Source organism: Schistocerca gregaria, chromosome 6, assembly GCF_023897955.1.
Source record: "Schistocerca gregaria isolate iqSchGreg1 chromosome 6, iqSchGreg1.2, whole genome shotgun sequence".
In the NCBI taxonomy this organism is placed as follows: Eukaryota; Metazoa; Arthropoda; class Insecta; order Orthoptera; family Acrididae; genus Schistocerca; species Schistocerca gregaria.
The window spans coordinates 299,471,445-299,495,502 of record NC_064925.1 but is presented as its reverse complement, the minus strand read 5'-3'; the positions used below and the strand labels follow the sequence as shown (position 1 = coordinate 299,495,502).

General features: G+C 42.5%; 1 protein-coding gene across 1 annotated transcript in view; it reads left to right on the top strand.

Annotated features, from left to right (window-relative positions):
* The window catches only part of LOC126278859 (uncharacterized), a 112,146-nt gene that overhangs the window by 77,450 nt on the left and 10,638 nt on the right, over positions 1 to 24,058 (top strand). Inside the window, exon 5 of the mRNA XM_049979134.1 lies at positions 14,278 to 14,412. Coding sequence (XP_049835091.1) covers positions 14,278 to 14,412 — 135 coding nt within the window. The remainder of the gene's footprint in view (positions 1 to 14,277; positions 14,413 to 24,058) is intronic.

The window sequence follows — 24,058 nt, the reverse complement described above, 5'->3', positions numbered from 1 at the left end:
TAATGCGTCGTCGGCGCCCAGCTGGGCGACAGCCACCAGGAAACAAGCCATTAGTGTGTGCCTTTCAGAGGCACAGGTAAAAAAAAAAAAAAAAAAAAAGGGAAGCCATTATCCTCGCTATTGACATTTCTTTGTTGAAAGCGTCGCAAATACGACATGCTCATTACTTGGAAACATTCTTACATCTGCACACCTGATTAACAAGTGTCTTTCTACGAGAGTTGAGAGAACTTCTACTGACTTATGAAATGCCACATAGCTATTGAATGATGTTTTTATTCTTTGCTTTGCATAATTGCTTATTTCATTTGATATCTGTTTTCCAGCTGTGTTACAGCATTGGTTTTATAAAATAAAATTAAATGCATTTGCTAATGTGAAAACTTTCTGTCAACAGATCTGTTAAATAATAACATTCTTCAAAAAAAAAAAAAAAAAAAAAAAGCAGCACTTGGAAAGGAAAGAACAATAAGAAGGGACTAGTAACAGGAACTGCATACATAATTTTCTTTTCAAGTACTTGGTAATTTATTTAATAGAATAAGTTGTGGTGCACCACTTTAATTATATAGACATTACGATGTGAATATACATTTCCCTTATCTGCATTGTTGTCTTTAGTGTACTATTTTTTTCTGCTTGTGGGTTTTTTCATGTTTAGATATAAGTTATTACATTTACTGCTGCTTGCTTTGCATTTTTTTGGGTCATTGCTGTTTGTATTAATTGTTTTGTGCTGCTGCATTGCCTCGTCCCTTAGTTTAGCATCTGAGCTCAGTAGATTTAAGTTAGCTTAAGAGGGGGTAGCCTATATAAGAGAACAATTTGCGATGGATCGGAAGAAATGCATTGAGAAGTTATACGAAAAAAGTACAGAAATCAGGTATAGATAGGACCTTTTGGAAATAATGAAGAACGAAGGGAGATCTCCGAGAAGTAAAGAAAGTTTTGTTTGCAAAATACTGCAGTAAAACAAACCCTGTCCTTTCCTTTTGTGTTATCCCACTATGTGTTTGTGTACCCTTGTGTATTTATGCTCTTCCTGTCTTTATGTGTTTATCTGATAAGACTTATGTTGCAGAATTTTTCTAATACTAAGCTACATTCACTATGATGAGGAATACTGTTATCCTCAAATATAATTTGAATTACTGACATGTTATTTACTTTGTAAAGATGTTTACACATTATTTATTCTGTTTTGTTCTAATGCTCATGTGTGAAGTTGATGTTTCAAAAGTTATTCTGATCTTTTATGTATGTACTTATGTCATAATTTTTGTAACACTGATGTATTTGTTATTTCGATTCTTTTGTAAAGCCTGTATGATTGCAAATGTTATCTGTATTGTTATGTTCTTTAAAGATGTATTTTGTACCTTTGTTATTGTATTCTTATGTTATAAAATTGTAATTGACACCAGTTCATCAAATTAAGTAACTTGTAAATTACATTTCACTGCACATGTTTCTGTTGGTCATAGTATATGGACAATATGTGAGAAGTAGGGACTGATAGTGTTTGCATGTGTGTTAATAATTCAGTAAGGGACTGGATAACAGCATTGCTGGTTGTAAGGACATTTCAAAAACAATTTTTGTGAGTGCACAAGTGGTGGTTATGGACTTGCTATATTATCCACAAGACTCTTCAATGGTGATTGTGCACCTGCACAGTCAAACAGATGGCTGCTGGCCATCTCTACAAGGACTACAGTGGGTCTACACCTTTGATGACCCACCAATACCATTATTTCTACAAGGACTGCAGTGGGTCTGCACCTCTGGTGGCCCACCAATAGTAATCTCTACCAGGACTACAGTGGGTCTGCTCTGTGATGACCTACCTATCGATAGTCTTCAATGTCGACTGACTCTGCTGTGGCCTATTACCTGTCTGCATGTCAAGAGTCAGTACTGTCTTTCGGTGGAAGGACAACACTACTTCTTCAAGACTGCTTAGAAATCCACTACTTCCAAGTGCATTTTCTTTTACTACTCAGACTTTGAGGAAAACACTACTATTTTACTGTGATGAATGATCAGGACTGTCTATATGGACTGTGAGAAAATTTTAGCTTTTGACCAACATTGTATCGATAAGTGTGTGCATTTCATTTCTTTGTTATTGTAATTATGAAAAAACTTTTCAAATCTGTATTGGCCACTGCCCAAAACAATTTGTAAATTTTTTTGTGGGGAGCATGGGGGCTATGTAAGTAGGCTGTTTAGGTTTTCTTATTGGTAACGCCGCTTAGCACTCGGTATGAAAAATCACTGGCTGTGCTGTGTGCAGTCTGTGTTTAGTTTGCATTGTTGTGTGCCATTGTAGTGTTGAGCAGCGGCAGCTGGATGCTAACAGCGCGTAGCGTTGCGCAGTTGGAGGTGAGCCGCCAGCAGTGGTGGACGTGGGGAGAGAGATGGCGGAGTTTTGAAATTTGTAAGAATTGGTGTCATGAACTGCTATATATATTATGACTAGTGAGGTAAATACATTGTTTGTTCTCTATTAAAATCTTTCATTTGCTAACTATGCCTATCAGTAGTTAGTGCCTTCAGTAGTTTGAATCTTTTATTTAGCTGGCAGTAGTGATGCTCGCTGTATTGCAGTAGCTTGAGTAACGAAGATTTTTGTGAGGTAAGTGATTTGTGAAACGTATAGGTTAATGTTAGTCAGGGCCATTCTTTCGTAGGGATTTTTGAAAGTCAGATTGCGTTGCGCTAAAAATATTGTGTGTCAGTTTAAGCACATTCGTGTATAATTGTTCAAAGAGGACGTTTCACATAGACCAGTCTTGTATAAATTTTTCTAAGGGGACGTTTCAATCGGCCCTAATCTGAGGAAGGAATTTCTGAAAACATCTGTTTAGTGCACTATATTGAATAGTAATGAATCACAGGCGGTGGGAAAACCGTAAGAGAAGGGAACCGAAGCGTCTGAGATGTGGCACTATAGAAAGACATTGAAAATTAAGTGGTCTCAAAACATAAGGAATGAGGGGGTTTTCCACAAAATCGTCAAATAAAAGAACATGTGCAAAATGCTGACAAGAAGAAGGGACAGGATGATAGGATACATTTCGTATCAACAAGAAGTAAATAACATTTATTGACTCCTAATATGTTCCTAAGACGATTTAAACCTACAACAACCGAAATATTGTATTGAAATTTACGTAAATGATATGAATGAACCACGTGTAACGTAAAATTGATAGCTGACAGTATCGCATACTAATGCAAGCACTTTTTTCCAATAATGTTTTACGACTTCAGCTCCGCATTCGCGTGACAGAACCGATATATTGCAGCAGCCTCGCCTGCTTCTGTATATCGCTTATCGATGAGAACGACCCTTGGGAAGTAATATTCTCCAAGTTCGTAACATCTATGTCAATTTAGCTACGCCACTCGACGAGAGTAATCGAAGACACGCTGTTATTGAATTCCTGACAAAAGCCCTAGCGCTTTGAAGATGCTATAGAACTCTTACGGCTGTATATGACGGTAGTATTACAGTGTAAGAAATGAGCTGTCAAGTCGGGCGTATGTGGAGTTAGGTCAAGGTCAGGTCTAGAAATTTCAGCATGCATGCAATTCCTAAATAATTTACAGGTTGTTTCAGCGCAACGGTTACAAGTTCTCAGGAGAGACAAGAGTACAGGTAGACGATGGAAACGTCACAAACGCTTCCCTGGAGTAGTACTGACGACACAAGACACAAAACACACGGAAGGAAGCACACGATCAGGTTGAAACAACATGTTTATAGTGGTTAGCACACCTAAAACGCTGGGACGGCTTTGGTTGGCCTACCCTGTGTATGTGTGAGTGGTGGCTGATCTCTCGGACATGTCTGACAGAACAGACACCAGTCGTGATGACACAGCGTAAGTTGACACCATATATATGTTTGAAAAGTACGTGCAAAAATAAAAACTACTTACGTGTTTTGGGTAAACCTTTTTTATTTTTCGACATAGTCTCCTTTTAGACTTATCAGCTATTAATTGCTGCAATCACCTCCTCGTTTGAATAAAGTCTTTGTCCCGCCAGCCATTTCTTTAAATTGGCAAACAAATAGTAGTCCGAGGGAGCAAAGTCTGGAGAATAGGGGGGGGAGGGGATGTGAAACGAGTTGGAATCCTATTACCAATAATTTTGCGACCAAAACTGCTGAGGTGTGTGCTGGTGCGTTGTCGTGATGGAAAAGGACCTTTTTCCGGTCCAATCTCTGGCATTTTTCTTGCAGCTCGGTTTTCAAACGGGCCAATAACGATGAATAATATGTACCTGTAATAGTTTTACCCTATTCCAGATAGTTGATGAGGATTATCCCTTGCGAATCCCGACAGTCGCCATAACCTTTCCAGCTGAAGCAACGGTCTTCGCCTTTTTTGGTACAGATTCTCCCTTGGTAACCCATTGTTTAGACTGTTGTTTGGTCTCAAGAGTATAGTTATGCAACCATGTTTCATCCACAGTGACGAAGCGACGCTTAAAGTCCTGCGGATTCTTCCTGAACAGCTGCAAACCATCCTTGCAACACTTCACACAATTGTGTTTTTGGTCAAGCGTGAGCAATCGCGGACCCATCTTGCGGGTAGCTTTCTCATGCCCAAATGTTTACGAAAATATTTTGTACCACTTTATTGGAGAGGCCCACAGGAGTAGCAATCTCTTGCATCTTAACTCTCCTGTCATCTACTACCATATCATGGATTTCGTCAATGATTCCTGGAGTCGTAACATCCACAGGACGTCCAGAACGTTCAGCATCACTTGTGCCCATATGGCCAGTCTGAAAATTTTGAAAACACTTATAAACTGTTCCAATCGAAGGTTCAGAATCACCGTAATGTTTATCGAGCTTCTCTTTAGTCTCCTGAGGCGTTTTGCCTTTCAGAAAGTAATGTTTGATTACCACACGAAATTCTTTTTCCTCCATTTTTTGACAATCACTCGACTTCCTTGATTCACATGAATGCCAAACACAAATAAATAGGCCATATGGCTGAAACGTGGTGTGCGTTCTTTCCAAAGATGCTACTAACTAAATATGACCTCGATACACACGGGTGATGCCATCTCTCGGAATTTGCATGGACTTTTCAAACGCCCCTCGTGTGTGTGTGTGTGCGTACTCTGTAAGAGCACGACAGCTCCTTGACGTTTGTTTCAGTGCAGGTGCATTAATTTCGTCAAAACTCCTAGGGGAAACAATAATTTGCAGGTTAATGGACTAGGAACGCTGCAATTCAGCGTTGCGGTAAGTTGGAAATTTGAGTCGATCAGGGATTGTGACCAGATGGCCGAAGCGGCTGAGTCCTGGTCCGACACAAATTTTCAACTTTCGTCATAGAGTAGGAGTGAGATTGAACGTTACCTTCTTTGCACGCTTGCACAGGACGTTGTCCAAAAGCGTATCCTTCAGCGAGAAGACAAAACAACGTGAGCGAACAGTAGCGACGGTAGCCAATGAGGAAAGAGACTGTGGAGGGGCTGGTACAGGACAGTGGGTGCCAGCAAGCGAGCCATCGCTAGTCATGTCGGGAGTTTCCACGGCAGCCTCTGACGGAATCTGCATGTCAACTCTATTCGTACGTAACTCACCCAGCACATGGAGTTACTCGACGAAGATGATTTTCCTCCACGAGTGGCCTTCACACGGTGGTGTTTACAGATGCGCACAACAGATCCCCGTTTACCAGCCACTATTTTGTTCGCCAGTGAGGCAACCTTTACACGGGAGGGAATGTTCAATCCACATAACACCCCTGTGTGGTCAGAGGAGAACCCACATGCAACAAGAACCCGTACAACCCAGAGACGGTTTTCAGTTATGGGCCGGCATCATCGGGTACCAACTCGCTGGGCCATACTTGTTGCCTCTACGTTTGACAGGTGCAACCTATTTATCTTTCTTCAGCGAGTATTGCTAGAGCTACTGGACAACGCACACCTACCCACCACAATGAGTTCTGACATATGGTTTCACCATGAAGGGCCCCCTCACATTACAGCAGTGATGTGCGTCACCACCTGGACGCATCATGTCGTTAACACTGGATCGGCTGTGGTGGTCCGGTGGAATGGCCAATAAGATCGCCAGACCACACTTGGCGCAGGATTAGCCGAGCTGTCTAAGGCGCTGCAGTCATGGACTGTGCGGCTGGTCCCGCCGGAGGTTCGAGTCCTCCCTCGGGCTTGGGTGTGTGTGTTTGTACTTAGGATAATTTAGGTTAAGTAGTGTGTAAGCTTAGGGACTGATGATCTTAGCAGTTAAGTCCCATAAGATTTCACACACTTTTGAACATTTTGAACCACACTTGCCTTGTCTACTTCCTCTGGTGATAAGTCAAGAGAGTGGGGTACGAAACACACGTTAAGAGTGCTGAGGAACTCGTTGCACCCATCATGGCAGATGCTGGAGAAGTCTGGGACGTGCCAAGGATCTTTCAGAATATCAGAACTCCCATGCGCAGTCCAGAGTCGTAACCTCGAACACCTTCCTTTACGATGTTTGTTGTCTGTTTGTTATTATTTCTTGTTTTCTGCTGTACTACGCGCAACAAACAGGTGTTCTCTCTCTGTTCGTGGTCTTCCTTTCTCGTACTTTGTCTCGTCCCTGCCGCGCCAGGAAAGCTTTCCGATTATGCATTACCGTGCGATTTTCCATCATCGAGGTGTATTCTCTCCTGAAACTTTGTAACCGGTGCGCTGAAGCAACCTCTATTTTCATTAACTCACTACGACAGCCGTTTAAACATACAGAATCTGCATACAGAACACAACATACAGTCAATGCAAACTTTATCAGTATTGCTGTGCTTACAACTCTGATGTTATACAGGTCGTTCTGCTAGTTTTGTAATTCTGCCTAACCTTTTACCTTTGTTTCTAAACTCTGAACTCGACCATGGTATATTGCAGTCAGATAAACGTGTCTCTTTCAAAGTCACTTTATACATTTTGCTGCCTTAGCTACGCACCTTGCCTCAGACCACATTATCAGCCGTCAATTTATTATTTTACTCATGTCTTAAAAATAGCTTTTTAACTACAATTTTTTTAAACGCAGACTGAGTTCAATCACACTTAGATTGAACCTATAGACAGTGTATAGTATTGTCTCTATATTGACAGTAATGCATATGTTTCCAAAATTAATTTTCGAACCTTTGTAAAAATTAGAGTCCTTGAGGAACAGCTGAAGCGACTAAAACTAGAAGACAAATGGTGCAAATGGCTCTGAGCACTTTGGGACTTAACTTCTGAGCTCATCAGTCCCCTATAACTTAGAACTACTTAAACCTAACTAACCTAAGGACATCGCACACATCCATGCCCGAGGTAGGATTCGAAGCTGCGACCGTAGCGGTCTCGCGGCTACAGACTGTAGCACCTAGAACCGCTAGGCCACCCCGGCCGGCACTAGAAGACGTCACGGCTGGTTTTATCTCTGTCATATTGTATACAGAATCTTCAGCTGAGCTAACCTCTCTTAACAGTAGTAAATTGTAGATCTATCGAACAAGAAAATATTAAGAAGGAGAAAGTACAGGTCACAAACAACCAAATGAAGAGTAACTGAAATGAACCACAAAACTACTGTCAATACCACTGACGTCTATCTGTAGTAGAATCATGAGACATTTTCCAACGCCACACGTAATGAGATATCTGGAGCAGACCGAGCTCCCCGATGTAGTATTTCTTGATTTCACAAAATCATTTGACTCAGTACCACGGCAACTCTTACTAACGAAAGTACGATAATATGAATTATCAACGAAATATATTACTAGTTTGAGGATTTCTTGGCAGGAAGGACGCACTGTTGTCTTGGATGGACAGTCATTGTCAAATGAAGTAACTTCAGAAATGTTTTAGGGAAGTATTTTTGGGACCACAGATGTTCACGCTGTATATGAATGACCTGGTACGCGCAGTTAATAATAGCTTCAGACTTCTTGCGGATGATACTGGCGCTCTAAATAGAGGTATTATTTTGAAAAAAAAACTGTTCGTATGTTCAGTGAGAACTTAATAAGATATCAGAGTAGTGCAGTGTTGGCAACTCGCTATGAGTGTTGAGAGATGTATAACTGTGCACTTCACACAACGCAACTACACATTGTCCTATGACGACAATATCGGTGAGTCACAGCTAGGTTCATCAACTCGTACAAATGCCTGGGTACAACAATACGTAGAGATACTGCGGCGATTCTCGCATGCATTATTAAATACTTCTAGCTGCCCTACTCTCCTCAGGCTCAAGACGTAACACAGTTGTTAGTTTTAATGCCTTAATCTCTAGATCCTGTGATGCTGGCGCTCCCAGGAATAATCGGCGCGCAAAGAAGTGGGATACAAAAGTACTAAGGAATAAGGAACAGACTGTTCCGGGAAAATCAAGAATACAGAAATACAAGTCACTTATGAATAAAACATATAGGAAGTGCAGGGAATGGCTGCATGAAAAATGTGAAAAAATTGAAAAAGAAATGATTGTCGGAAGGACTGACTCAGCATATAGGGAAGTCAAAACAACCTTCGGTGACAAAAAAAGGGTTACAGGAGTTACACTGTTAAATGCAGAGGAGAAAGCGGATAGGTCGAACGAGTAAATTAAAGGCCTCTATGAGAGTAACACTTCTCTGATCACGTGATAGAAGAAAAAACACGATGTAGGAGAGATAGGAGAGGTCGAATAAGGCAGAAGGGGTAGATCACATTCCATCAGAATTCCTGGGAGAAGGGAAAGCAAAACAACTAATCACGTTGGTGTATAGAATGTATGAGACTGGTGATATACCATCTGACTTTCGGAAAAATATCCTCCAGACAATTTCGAAGATTGCAAGAGCCGTCAAGTGCTAGAATCACCGCACAATCAACTTAACACTTCATGCATCCATGTTGCTGACGAGAGCAATATACAGAGGAATGGAAAAGAAAACTGAGGACGTGTTAGATGACCATCAGTTTGGCTTTAGGAAAGGCAAAGGCACCAGAGAGGAAGTTCTGACGTTGCAGTTGATAATGGAAACAAGACTAAAGAAAAATCAGGACACTTTCATACTATTTGTCGGCCTGTAAAAAGCGTTCGACAGTGTCAAATGGTGCAAGAAGTTAAAAAAACGGGAGAAAGCTACAGGGAAAGATGGGTAATATACAATATGTACAAGAGCCAAGAGGAAACAATAAGAATCAAAGCCAAGAAGGAAGTGCTTGGATTAAAAAGGGTCTAAGATAATGATGTAGTCTTTCGCTCCTTCAATCCATGCATCGAAGAAGCAATGGTGGAATTAAAAGAAAGGTTGAAAAGTGGAGTTAAAATTCGAGGTGATAGGATATCAACGATAAGATTCACTGATGAAATTGCTGTCCTCAAAGAAAATGAAGAATTACAGGATCTGCTGAATGGAATGAACAGTCTAATGAGTACAGAATATGGTTTGATAGTACGTTGAAAAAAGACGGAAGTAATAAGAAGTAGAAGAAATGAGAACAGCGAGAAATTTAATATGACGAATGGTGGTCGCGAAGTAGATGTAGTTAGGAAATTGTGCTACCTCGGCATCAAAAAATCCATGACGGACTGAGCAAGGAGGACATAAAAGGCACACTAGCACTGGCAAGAAGGGTATTCCTGACCAAGACAAGTCTACTTGTATTAAACATAGGCGTTAATTCCAGGAAGAAATTTCTGATAATGTGCGCTTGGAGCACAGCAATATATCGTACTGAAACACGGACTGTGAGAAAAAGGTGGACTGGTATGGTATGGAATGAGAAGGCTCTCCGGAAAATCGACGATGATAAGCAATATATATGGGAAGTACTGATGTGTAGAAGGGACAGGATGGCAGGACATCTATTAAGGCACCACGGAATAATTTCCGTGGTACTACTGGAAGCTGTAGATGGTAAAAAAAATTAAGAGGAAAACTGAGACTGGAATACATCCAGCAAATAATTGAGGATTTAGGTTGCCAGAGCTACTATGAGATAAAGAGGTTGGCAGTGGAGAGGATTTCGTGGCGCACCACATGAAAATGGTTCAAATGGCTGTGAGCACTATGGGACTTAGCTTCTAAGGTCATCATTCCCCTAGAACTTAGAACTACTTAAACCTAACTAACCTAAGGACATCACACACATCTATGCCTGAGGCAGGATTCGAACCTGCGACCGTAGCAGCAGCGCGGTTCCAGACTGTAGCGCCTAGAAACGCTCGGTCACCTCGGCCGGCTCGACCACATCAAACTAATCAGAAGACTGATGACCAACATAAAAAAAACTATGTACAATGAAGTAGAGTTTCGAACTGATTATATTTATTTTGGTCTTTATCTTGTATATATATCATAGTAAAGTTATGTTTGTTTGGTTGTTAAGACTTCCTACTTCTTTCTCTTCTCCCCATGAATCTACGCCTACACTACGTTTGGGTGTAAAACTCTTTTCAGCAGTTTCTGTTCTTCAGTCACAAATGTCCGTCTTGATCATATATTCTAAACAATACACAATGACCGGTTTCGGTTTACTGTTATCATAGATCTGCTACAAAATGAGAAAAAAAACAATCAGTAAAGAGACCAGATGACCCGATGTGGTCAGGAGAGTTCCGATTTTTGGAGTCCAGTCCCCACGTCACTACAACTTCTTAAACAGAATCAAACATCTGCTGAATCAGATTTACTCATCACAGAAGTACGGGGCCATGAACTTCCATTTGTTGTTACGTGAGCAAGTGTTGTGTCCTGTTTGCTAACTCTTACGGTTTAAGCTATTATGATTATATGATTATACGGAAATGATGAATGTGCCTATTTTAAATTATGTTTGTTTGCATAATCATTTGATGCCTACTGTTCATTTCGTTGTAAGCTTTAATAATGTGTAACGATTACAGAGCATTGTTGCACTCCGGGCAGTAAGCAGTTACAAAAGCGTCCCAGTTCACACAGAAATATGGGCACCTAGTGTGATGAAAGTAAGTTCAGTTGCCTAGGGGCTAAATATAGAGAATCCAGGAATACATAAAAAACATAACATGACTGAAGCCATATGCAGCATTAAAATATTCTGATATAAGTACCAACATCAAACAATTTGTACACTTCGTAATAATAAGTGCTGGTGTTGGCATGGGAACATGCTATACTCACACGAACATACCTGTAGCGAGTTGAAGGCACTAGCGCTGAGGAACACGTGTGGTCAGCATCGTAAATTTAGTAGCTTAAAATAAAATACGCACAGTCATTAATTAAGATGATTTCACAAGGGAACATGTCTGTCAAACGACAGCGCGCGGCCGTGTACACTGGCTACGTGCAGGCGCAGCGGTATCAAGTGTGAGCCTCGCTGCTTCCGCAAACACCACCACAGGAGAACAAACACAGTCCGCAGAGGGGCCGCGAGGAGCGCCAACTGGGCTCTTCTCTGAATGCGTTATCGAAATCGAGGTTGCTAATTTAATCACATTGTCTCATTAACCATCTTTCATATATTCTCCTGTTTTATTTACTCTGTCATGCTAACAGATTTTTCCTCTTAAGAGACTCTTATTTACATTTTACACGTTGTATTCGGACTTTAAGTGCGTGTTTTATATCTACATGCTGTGTTTCGTTTTAGGCCCTGCTGTTAGACACACGTATTGCTGCTACACGTCGTTTTAGTTAATGACTATGCATATCCCATTTTGGCCTGTTGATTTTATAACGCTAATCACTCACATACCTCATTAACAGTGCCTTCAGCTGGCTATAGCTATGTTTTATATATATATATATATATATATATATATATATATATATATATATATATATAATTGTAAGGCACCCCCAGCCCAGCACTTATTATGCATTTAGTTGGCTCTGGCTCTGAGCACTCTGGGACTTAACTGCTGAGGTCATCAGTCCCCTAGAACGAGAACAACTTAAAACTACCTAACCTAAGGACATCACACACATCCATGCCCGAGGCAGGATTCGAACCTGCGACCGTAGCGGTCGCGCAATTCCAGACTGAAGCGCCTAGAACCGCTGGCCACCCCGGCCGACCTACGCATTTAGTGTGTACAGACTGTTTCACGTTGATATTTGTATTAGAATATTTTTAATGGTATTACGGCTGTAAGTGGGATTATCCTCTCTACATATTCAGGGATTTTCAGTATATTTAGCCCTCAGCCAGTTGAACTTATTTTTCGCACACTAGTGTCTTTTTCTGTTTTGTAACAGATCTGATGATAGTAGTAAGGCGAAATCGAGTGTTTTGAATTATATAGTTCAAATGGTTCAAATGGCTCTGAGTAATATGGGACTTAACATCTGAGGTCATCAGTCCCCTAGACTTAGAACTACTCAAACATACCTAACCTAAGGACATCACACACATCCATGCCCGAGGCAGGATTCGAACCTGCGACCGTTGCAGCAGCGCGGTTCCAGACTGAAGCGCCTAGAACTGCTCGGTCACAGCGGCCAGCAGTTATATAGTAGGAGAGACTTGTACCTGGAGGATAGGTTCCTAGGAACGCACACAACGAAAAAACTTAGTAACCTATACTATATCATCAATGACGCCCATCTGGAATCGGCAAACTTATACAAATATCTGGGTGTAATACATTGTACGAATATTAAATGGAATAATCACATAGGCTGAGTCGTGGGTAAAGCAGCTGGTAGGCTTCGTTTTGTTGGTGAAACTAGGGAAATGTAATCAATCTGCAAAGGAGACCGCCTGATATATACCGACCCATTATAAAATATTATTCAAGTGTATGGGACCCGCACCAAATACAATGATAGTGAAGAGCAGCACGAGTGCTCACAGGTCTGTGTCACCTGTGGGAGTGTGTCACAGAGGTGCTGAAGAAATTGAATTGGCACTCTTGAAGATAGACTTAAACCATCCCCAGAAAGCCTACTTACAAAGTTTCAAGAACCGGTTTTAAATGATAGTTCTGGGAATATACAACCCTCCAAACCCCTCTCTCCCCCTCACCCCCTCCCCACCTCCCCCCATCCCCCCCCCCTCCCCCGCCCCTCCCACTTATCGCTCACACAGGGATCCACGGATCTTGAGCAGGTTAGATTATTTACAGCATACACAGAGACAGTTAAACAATGATTCTTCCAGCCCTCCATACGTGAATGGAACGGGTAAAAAACCCGAATAACTAGTACAATGGGACGTACCCTCTGCTATGCCCGTCTCAGCGGTTTGCAGACTGTAGATAAGTTGTAGATGTTGCCTAATTACTGTTTCAATCTAATGACTGATCTCAGAATCATGCGCACTAGAAACCACCATAAGCAGTTTCCGGCATTTCCTACTGTTTTTGTTGTTGCCTGACATGAGTTTGAGTTTGGAACCATTTCGAGTTAAGTGCTGAATAACATATTAAAGCTACTACCACGATATTATTAATTCTTCAGTTCCAGAGTTAAATTCTGTGTATTCCTGTTTTTAAAACTTGTTATATGACATGTCGACGATTAAGCAATACTTGGTCTGTTGTGCATCATTTTGTATCTACAAATGCAACACGTAATATTTGCAGATGAACTGAATTTTTTTCCATACTTTAACAATTTTCTCTGTCTTGAAAACGAAAATTTGTGTTAATTGCCAATTTCAAAATGTTTTTAATTTTTAAGCGCGTTTCGACACTACTTCTTCATAATTTAATTGCACTTGGTATCTATTGGTATGTAGCAGAGTAATAATTTAAGAAATAGCTTATTAAATACACAACTGACAAGATCTTCTCGGCGGCAACTCTTTTAAATTTGAGTAGTATATTTGTCCCTAGGTACACGCCCATGTTGTACATTGAAACAGTTTTTCAAATTCCAAAAAACTTACTTTCCTGGAGTAATTTTTGTAATTTTAGAAAAAGACTGCAGGATGCACAAAATGACTGCCATAATTTAAATATGGAATAAGAAAGTATTTTACGTTTCTGTTACAAGGTTGCCTAGAGATGTAACTATTAGAAATATTGCAAGGAACAACTCTCTCCCCACCCAATATGTGATCATGATTAAAGTGTCAAACATATGTCTTCAGTTGACTGGTTGTTCTGCATGGATCGTTTTGCCACTACGTGAAAAACATAAGTGACACAACTGCTGATTATTCGATAAATGTTACCAATTGTCCTACACAATATTCACAGGTAATTAAACTGTTCAGCGCCCCTTTTTGCGACTAGACAATATTTGGAATCTAACTATGACCTCTTCACAGGTGCCGACAGGCAGCGGCACAAAGTCACACTTGTTCAACCTCCACGTGGTGGTACCGAGAGCTGTCATCCTTGGCCGACGCGAGTACCATGTTGGCGAGGGCAGCACCGTCTCGCTGGTGTGCATCATCGACAACGTGAGTACCACTTAGTTTCGGCACCAAGTCGGAACATACTTAATGAAAATTTTTGTCAAATTGAAAGGTACCAGGTCACGCGCTGCCTTAGAGAAAAGTTAAAAAAACAACACCGCTGACTTAAAACAGTATCTTCGAGGAATAATGCACACTAGCTGAATAAAGTTAACGTTCACAGTGACGAGTCACACAGACTCTTTCTACATTATGTATGAGACACGCAGAAAATAACAACAGTTCAGTGTTCCCTTATGTAGCGGAGAGTGTTGAATCTGGAGGATAGTGTGCCTAGGAACATAAGACTTTTTTTTTCGCACTTCGATCTAGTGACTGACTCGAGATACATATGAAAGGATGCCCACTAGAGGCCGCATAAGCAGTTTCTACCATATTCTTAAGTTTTTGTTGGCAGACACGAGGTTGCTTTTTGTGAAGCATTTGTAACTATTTCAAGTCTGTCTAATGCATTAAAGACATTTGGAATATATAGTTAATATTTTAGATACAGACTTTTATGGTGGGTAAAATGCTATATATTTTTCGAACTATTTATATAACATGAGGTCAGTCAAGGCATACTTCGGCGGCCGTGTGCCACCCTGTACCTTGAAACAGGAGAAAGTCTGTAACCATGATACATGTCATACTTGCAAATGAACTGGATCTCTTTAATATCATAACAGTTTTATCTGTCTTGAAAATGAAAATGTTAGTTTCCAATAGCTTTTATTTCAAACGTGTTTAACTTTTAATTGTTGTTTGATTTGATTTTACTTGCTGATTACTGGCGTGTACCAGAGTAATAATGTAACAGACAGTTCGTTAAATACAGTATTGACAAAGCTTTTCTCGGCTGCAGCATAATAAATCTCAATCAAATATTTGTTCCTAGGTACGTGACCATGTTGTATCTTGGAACACTTTCTCATATTTGAAGGAACCTTATTTTTCTGGAGTAATTTTTGTGGTTTCGAAAAGACCGTAGCACATAAAATGTGAACGCCATCATTTAAAAATAGAATAAGAAAATAAACTTCTATTACAGGTCTGGCTAGAGGCGATAGTCGCGTACCAAGGTACAATACTCGGCCCTCCTTTAGTTGTTGTGAAAACTGCAAACAGATTAGTCAAATGACAATACACAAATATTGAGTATTTGTTTTAAGACCTAACAATTACGTTCAAACGCATTTTTCGTCTTTTCATGTAAGTTACTTTAGAGAATTTTTTCTGAATCATTATTGTAATTATTATTATCATAAGTTTTTACTTCTAGGTTCGAAGAAAATTTTTTCATATGTTACATCAAAAAAAAAAAAAAAACGTGACAAATGATTAGCATAACAGAACTGTACGTGATCTTTGACTTCAGCCATTCGATATGGTGCGAAGTGTACTTGAAATCACAACCCCTAAGCTTCGATACATCAAAGATGGCCCGGACGAACGAAGTGTCCCAGTGGTAAGACAATGGACTCGTATTCTGGGGAGGGGATTCAAATCCCTGTCAGACCCTCTAGATATAAATCGCTCAAGGCAAGTTCCAACATGGTTCGTCTGAAAAGTACAGGGCCAATTTCCTTCCGTATCCTTCCGCTCTTCCGAGCTTTTACTCGTCTCTAATGATTTTAATCCCTAATCTTCCCTGCTTCTTTCTTTCAGATGCAGCTTGGGTATACTGCTAGAGAGTCTTCCCCGTGATAATTAGTAGCCCAAAATTTGGAACGTATACCAGTTGAACGACACACTACGACAGATCATCTCGGAAATTTCATGTAGTTAACAAGTTATATTTTGTTCCGCATTTCCACCAGAGAAAGTGTATATGCCATTGTCCATGTACCCAGAAGACTACTCCAAAGTCAACCAGTTCACTTCCTGCATGAGAGACACTTTCACCATCCCATATGAAACCAACATCGATAACATCATAGATCCCTATGTCTATGGAAGTAAAAATATCGATACCCCTCCTCTCGCACCAAACTTCCAATACTTACACGGTACTCCATTAACAGAACTAAGCGCAACAATAACAGCTGAAGACGTAACACAAACATTCGCTATACGAAACACTGTTCCCAATCACAATACAATTACTTCAAGTAATGTCCATCACTGAACTCTTGCCTTTCGTTACAACACCATCTCCTACACGGGTTATTATCCAGAGCAGCAGAATATATTCAGAATCTTTCTTCTCGTTTTTCTTTGGCAGCACGACCCTTGATGAGCCTTGACCTCCTCAACAATGTGCCACCTTGCTTTCCTGTTCTCCGCTTTTCTCTTTCATCCTCGGATTTCCATCTTGGTAAGGTCAGCCAACCCACTGTCCATCCATGTAGCTCTTGGTCGGCCCTTCCTTCTGGTGGAATACGGTCTGCCTTTCATTAAACGTTTGGCCATCCTGTCATCTGTCATCCTCATTATATGTCCTAGCCAGTGTATTCTTAGAGAGTTAATAAATTTCACTATCTTTTCCTTGCATAAGCTCTTGTATTTCATGATTGTATCCCAGTAGCCAACCCTCTGCCTCTGTCACGGACCCATTAACTGTTTGCAGGATTTTACTTTCAGATGCCCTTAGGTTGATCGTATCTGCTTCCGTCATCGTCCACATTTCTGACTCATATGTAACAACTGATCGCACAAGGGAACAGTGTACTCATAACCAAGTATTTGATCTTGTTTTCGTTTACTGTAACTCCCATTTCTTGCTTCTTCTGCTTCCACTATTTCTTACATTTCTTTAAGGGTGTTTACATCTCTTGTTATAATTGTAATATCATCTGCATATGCACATATCTCACTGGATATCGACATTATTGTTCCTCTCTTGTCTATTATTTTTGTATCAGACTATGTATTGCTTAGTTGATCCCGACTGCAGAGAGACCATCACCCCGCTTTACTCCATTTGTAAAGTTAAAGCTTTTTGTTATTTTGTTGTTCATTTTCCTTTTGCCTTTGTGTCCTTAATTATTAGCTACCCTCCTTAGCTTGTCACAGATGCCCAATTCCTTTAGTGCTTTATACAATGCTCGCCTGTTAGCACTATCAAAAGTTTGTTTAAAATCAACAAACGATAATAAGAAACAACCGGTCATAAGTGCCTCTATTTGGCCAGAAACCACACTGGTATTGTCCGAGGATATTTTCAGTTCACTTTATTCTTTCGCTCAGCACCCTAGAAAGTATATTGTACGACGCTTCCAATAAAGTTAGTCTCTATAGTTTTCACGAGCTAACTTTGCTCCTTTCTTATAAATAGGCATATAATTCCAGTGTCCAGAATCCTACTCTTCCTAAAGCCTGATAAACCACCCTCACAGACTTCTTGCTACCGACCTGACAGCGTCACAGCACTTTTCAACGAAATTCTTTAAACCATTCCCACCCAAATAATTCGTTTGAACCTTGCAACACATATACCTGTCCTGAACACTCAGTGTGGCTGACATCCCAACTATTCCATCTATGACTAAGCTTGGTTCTTGTCCATGTCACAACTGTATACAATGACTAACATTCTCTGCCGGCTGGAGTGGCCAAGTCTGGAACCACGCGACCGCTGCGGTAGCAGGTTCGAATCCTGTCTCGGGCATGGATGTGTGTGATGTCCTTAGGTTAGTTAGGTTTAAGTATTTCTAAGTTCTAGAGGACTGATGACCTCAGCAGTTGAATCCTATAGTGCTCAGAGCCATTTTGAACTAACATTCTCTCACAGCTAGGTAAGGTGCAAGGCGACAACTATCACTGCGGAAGGCTGGAGCACAGTGCAACATACTGACGTGGAATGCGGACTGAATCCCGATGCGACGTACTGAGCTACTGAGACTGAGATACTGAGCGACTGAGACAGCTCGATCGGCGGAGGCAGCCTATATGCACGCTGACCAGGGGGTGTTATCGGTGCGTAGCCTGGGGGTGTGTCTTGGTCTTCTCTTTTCATAGGCGTGCCTAGTTCTGCGCCTGCTATGCAATGTTTCCAATGCCAACGGGTGTGCTGACGAAGGCACACGCCAGCACATTTCTCCCCCCCCCCCTCCTTGCACCGTTGTAGTGTACTCGAGATGCGAACAACAACAGGGGGGAGGGGGGCGGGGCGGGAGGGGGGGGGGGGGAGATGCAGGAAGCTGGACATAGAGATGAGCCGGGGAGCCTTACTTGTGGAGGACGGCGTACTCCCAGCCGTACCCCGCCATCTGGCTTGCGAGAGCAGAGAGGAGAGTAATCTCCTCGTGAAAACACTGCTCAGTATACACGTCCAATCCTGAGGGCGTCTCCAGGGGCGATGACGGCGACGGCAACGGCGATGGCGGGTCCAGGTCCATCAGGTCGGAGAGCGGCGACAGTGGACGCGAGGGCCCGACGTCCATTGGTTCATCCCAGTGTGCCGTGGCGGCACCAGCGGGCAGCTCTTCATTGCATCTGGGAAGACCCATTCCACATCTGGAATGACTCCACCCAGTATGCACTCTGGGTGCACATTGGTTTTCTTCCCCTTCTTGGGAGCCATGTCCCTAAGGGGCTCCACAACGCGCCTAACGCTGGAGCTCTCAACTATCAATAATCCCACCTTCTGTGATTGTCAGCATCTTGCAGACTGAAAGGTTCGAAGTCTGGCAAGCTGCCGTCTGGCATGCGAAGCAGTGGCGTGAGATTTTGCCCCCTACATTGCGTTAGAATGTCCTCCATCTCGCTCCGGAAGAATAAGATGTCCCGTGGCGACCCATCGAGACGTATCGATCTATCGGAAAATGTGTAGTCGGATGATCCTGGCTCTACCAGACAGGCAGGCCGTTGGTACCCGGAAGTGCCTGCAGTGAAGATCAAGAACAGAGGCACCGGATGGCCCTCTCACCCAGCAGTAACGATGTTGTTAATGCGACAAGCACCGCGAGATGTACTGGTGTTGGAATACCCTTAGTCTCCCTATCAGCGATGTGACAGGCGCCAAATTTGAAGTCCCACGAGTGACAGGGATGATGTCAATGCGGAAACATCAAGCAACGTGTTCACGAGACGTGCTGAAACATCTAACTCAAGAATGTGAAGTGGTTCGGTACAAACACCGTTTATCCTAATGACCAGCTGAATTCAGAGATGGAGAACTGCGGTATTCATGGAGACGACCGGTAGGTAATGACGTGGAATGTCGCCTGCTTCTGTACAAGCTACAGCAGAGCTACAGAGGATTAAAGCAATGAGTTTCAGTTTCTTAAATGGGGCATATTTTTGTGTCATATATCTAATGTTTTTAGTCCAACTGTGTAAACATCGATTTAAATGAGATTTCTATCCATTTTAGTTATGGACTTAGAAACATTCAAAGTTTTATCGATGAATGTAAAATGCCGTACATAATTGGTTGTGTTCATATAGATGTTCTGGTAGCGCAATGTTCATTTAACCTGTTCTTCTCTTCCACTTTACCACACAAAAGTACAGTTCGGATCAGTATAACCCGAAATTGAAATACCGCAAACTTCCACTAACACACATTTTTCGTACAGTTATCGATGTGCTTATATAGCAATATGTTGTTGAAACTTCTTGTAATAATAATAGCACCTATAACTTTATTTAAGAAAATTTCTCATTTTAATACTGGGTAAATTTGAAATAACAGACAATTTTCTGTGAGTCATCCTTCTTAGAAAGTGCTACGTTATTTTTCTTTTCATACTTTCTTGGTGCTTTACTGATTGCAGTTCGAACACGAGTAATCACATAAATATCGATAAAATCAGAAATATAAAACAACAGTTTTCAAAAGAGCCAATCATTTGTGAAAGAACTAATACTTATTTTCTAATTTTTATTATGCAATTTGGACACACGTAGGTGACATGTGTTTTGCAAACATGTTTATTACATTTTCCACACAACATATCTGTTTCATTGCCGTTGCTTTCTGGATCCAGCTTACACCATGCACCTTTAGCAGGTTTCCTTGTTGTCACCGAATGTATATAACCTGTCCGGAATTCAGGGTCTTGGATGCAGCTGATCATTCTCAATCTTCTGTTCTTCAAAATGCTTCCTTGAGGCAACGTCTTCTACTACCACTGAATATCCAATTTCCTTCAAGAACATTCTGTAGCCGGCCGTTGTGGCCGAGCGGTATTAGGCACTTCAGTCCGGAACCGCTCTGCTGCTACGGTCGCAGGTTCAAATCCTGCCTCGGGCACGGATGTGTGTAATGTCCTTAGGTTTGTTAGGTTTAAGTAGTTCTATGTATAGGGGACTGATGACCTCATATGTTAAGTCCCATAGTGCTCAGAGCCATTTGAACCATTTGAACATTCTGCCCCTCAGTATTTGACATCTCTACAATTTCATTCTGAAGTACTACAGAAAATACTGCAGACGAACTTTTTATGTCACTTATTCTGCTGGTTGTGTACCTGGCATTTTATGGGATACTCTTCTGATATTCAAAGCTAATAAGCTTCCATGTTGTGCTGATAGGAATAACTGGAGTTCTGTACTTCCATTTTTATAAGGCGCAGTCAAATGAAACGAGACAGGTGGAAAAAATAAGTAAATAATTTATTATTTCAAAAGCAATCTCCATAACTCTTAATAAATTCAACCAGCTATGTGACAAGGCAGTCATCACATTCACGAAAAAATGTTTGCCGTTGTCTACAGAACCATGAGTGTACTCAGGCGTGCACCTCTTCGTCTGAAGCAAATCGATGGCCAAGAACGTCTTTCTTCAGGACTCCAAAAATGTGGAAACCAGATGTACATCTGCATCTACACACATGTACTGAAGCCACCGTATGGTGTGTGGCGGAGGGTATCCTGTACCACTACTAGTCATTATCACTTGCAAATAGAGACAGGGAAAAACGACTGCCTGTATTCCTCCGTATGAGCCCTAATTCCTCCTATTTCATATTCGTGACCCTTACGTGAAATATATGTTGGCGTCAGCAGAATCATTCTGCAGGCAACTTCAAATGCCGGGTCTCTAAATTTCCTCAATAGTGTGCCTCAAAAAGAACTTCGCCTTCCCTCTGATGATTCTCACTTGAGTATCCAAAGCATCTCTGAACCATTTGCGTGTTTTTCTAATGTACTGGTAACAAATCTAGCAGTTCGCCTTTCAACTGCTTCGATATATTCCAAACAGTCGAGCCGTACTCCACCACCATCTTCACATGCTCGTTCTATTTCATATTACTTTGCAAAGTTACACCTAGATATTTAAATGAGGTGACTGTTACAAACAAGACTCTGCTAATGTCGTATCCGAACATGGGTTTGTTTTTCCCACTCATCGGCATCAACTTACATTTTTCTACTTTTACTGTCAGCTGCCATTCATCAAACCAACTATAATATATGTCTAAGTCATCTTGTACGATCATACAGTCACCCATCTTTGACTTCTTCCCGTACACCGAAGCATCATCAGCAAACAACCGCAGACTTCTGTCCACCCTGTCAGTCAGTTCATTTATGTATAAAGAAAGTAATAGCGGTCCAGTCACACTTCCTGGGGCACTCCTGACGATACCCGTGTCTCTGGTGAACACACCCTGACGAGAGTAACAAACAGTGTTCTACACTCCTGGAAATTGAAATAAGAACACCGTGAATTCATTGTCCCAGGAAGGGGAAACTTTATTGGTACATTCCTGGGGTCAGATACGTCACATGATCACACTGACAGAACCACAGGCACATAGACACAGGCAACAGAGCATGCACAATGTCGGCACTAGTACAGTGTATATCCACCTTTCGCAGCAATGCAGGCTGCTATTCTCCCATGGAGACGATCGTAGAGATGCTGGATGTAGTCCTGTGGAACGGCTTACCATGCCATTTCCACCTGGCGCCTCAGTTGGACCAGCGTTCGTGCTGGACGTGCAGACCGCGTGAGACGACGATTCATCCAGTCCCAAACATGCTCAATGGGGGACAGATCCGGAGATCTTGCTGACCAGGGTAGTTGACTTGCACCTTCTCGAGCACGTTGGGTGGCACGGGATACATGCGGACGTGCATTGTCCTGTTGGAACAGCAAGTTCCCTTGCCGGTCTAGGAATGGTAGAACGATGGGTTCGATGACGGTTTGGATGTACCGTTCACTATTCAGTGTCCCCTCGACGATCACCAGAGGTGTACGGCCAGTGTAGGAGATCGCTCCCCACACCATGATGCCGGGTGTTGGCCCTGTGTGCCTCGGTCGTATGCAGTCCTGATTGTGGCGCTCACCTGCACGGCGCCAAACACGCATACGACCATCATTGGCACCAAGGCAGAAGCGACTCTCATCGCTGAAGACGACACGTCTCCATTCGTCCCTCCATTCACGCCTGTCGCGACACTACTGGAGGCGGGCTGCACGATGTTGGGGCGTGAGCGGAAGACGGCCTAACGGTGTGCGGGACCGTAGCCCAGCTTCATGGAGACGGTTGCGAATGGTCCTCGCCGATAGCCCAGGAGCAACAGTGTCCCTAATTTGCTGGGAAGTGGCGGTGCGGTCCCCTACGGCACTGCGTAGGATCCTACGGTCTTGGCGTGCATCCGTGCGTGGCTGCGTTCCGGTCCCAGGTCGACGGGCACGTGCACCTTCCGCCGACCACTGGCGACAACATCGATGTACTGTGGAGACCTCACGCCCCACGTGTTGAGCAATTCGGCGGTTCGTCCACCCGGCCTCCCGCATGCCCACTATACGCCCTCGCTCAAAGTTCGTCAACTGCACATAAGGTTCACGTCCACGCTGTCGCGGCATGCTACCAGTGTTAAAGACTGCGATGGAGCTCCGTATGCCACGGCAAACTGGCTGACACTGACGGCGGCGGTGCACAAATGCTGCGCAGTTAGCGCCATTCGACGGCCAACACCGCGGTTCCTGGTGTGTCCGCTGTTCCGTGCGTGTGATCATTGCCTGTTCAGCCCTCTCGCAGTGTCCGGAGCAAGTATGGTGGGTCTGACACATCGGTGTCAATGTGTTCTTTTTTCCATTTCCAGGAGTGTATTACTTCAGAAGTCTTGTCCACCCGGTTAGCCACGCGGTCTAACGCCATACTTCCCGAGCGGGAAGGAGTGCCGGTTTTCTATCTATATACGAAGATAGTAACTGTTCTCGAAATAACAGACACCACTGATGACAGTGCAGATTCTCTAGAACAAATGATAATTGAAACCCTCAGCTTCCGACAGGTGTTGTTGATGTACCTCGATGGGGGCACTGAAAGTGTGTGCCCCGACCGGGACTCTAACCCGGGATCTATTGCTTACATTACGTATGTAGATTGTGGACAGTTCGGAATGTGAGTCTCACGGGAAGCGTGCAAGGGATAAGTCCCTGCAGTAGCGCTATTCATCCGTATCCTCGGTGGCCCAGATGGATAGAATATCTGCCATGTAAGCAGGAGATCCCCGGTTCGAGTCCCGGTCGGGGCACACATTTTCAGCTGTCCCCATCGAGGTATATCAACAAAACTTGTCGGCAGCTGAGGGTTTCAATTAATTATCGGTTTTCTATCTGCCTCCGCGAATGCGGGTTGGTTCCCCTTATTCCACCTCAGTTACATTATGTCGGCAATTGCTGCGCAAACACTGGCTCCACGTACACGTACACCATAATTACTCTACCACGCAAACATTTGGGGTTACA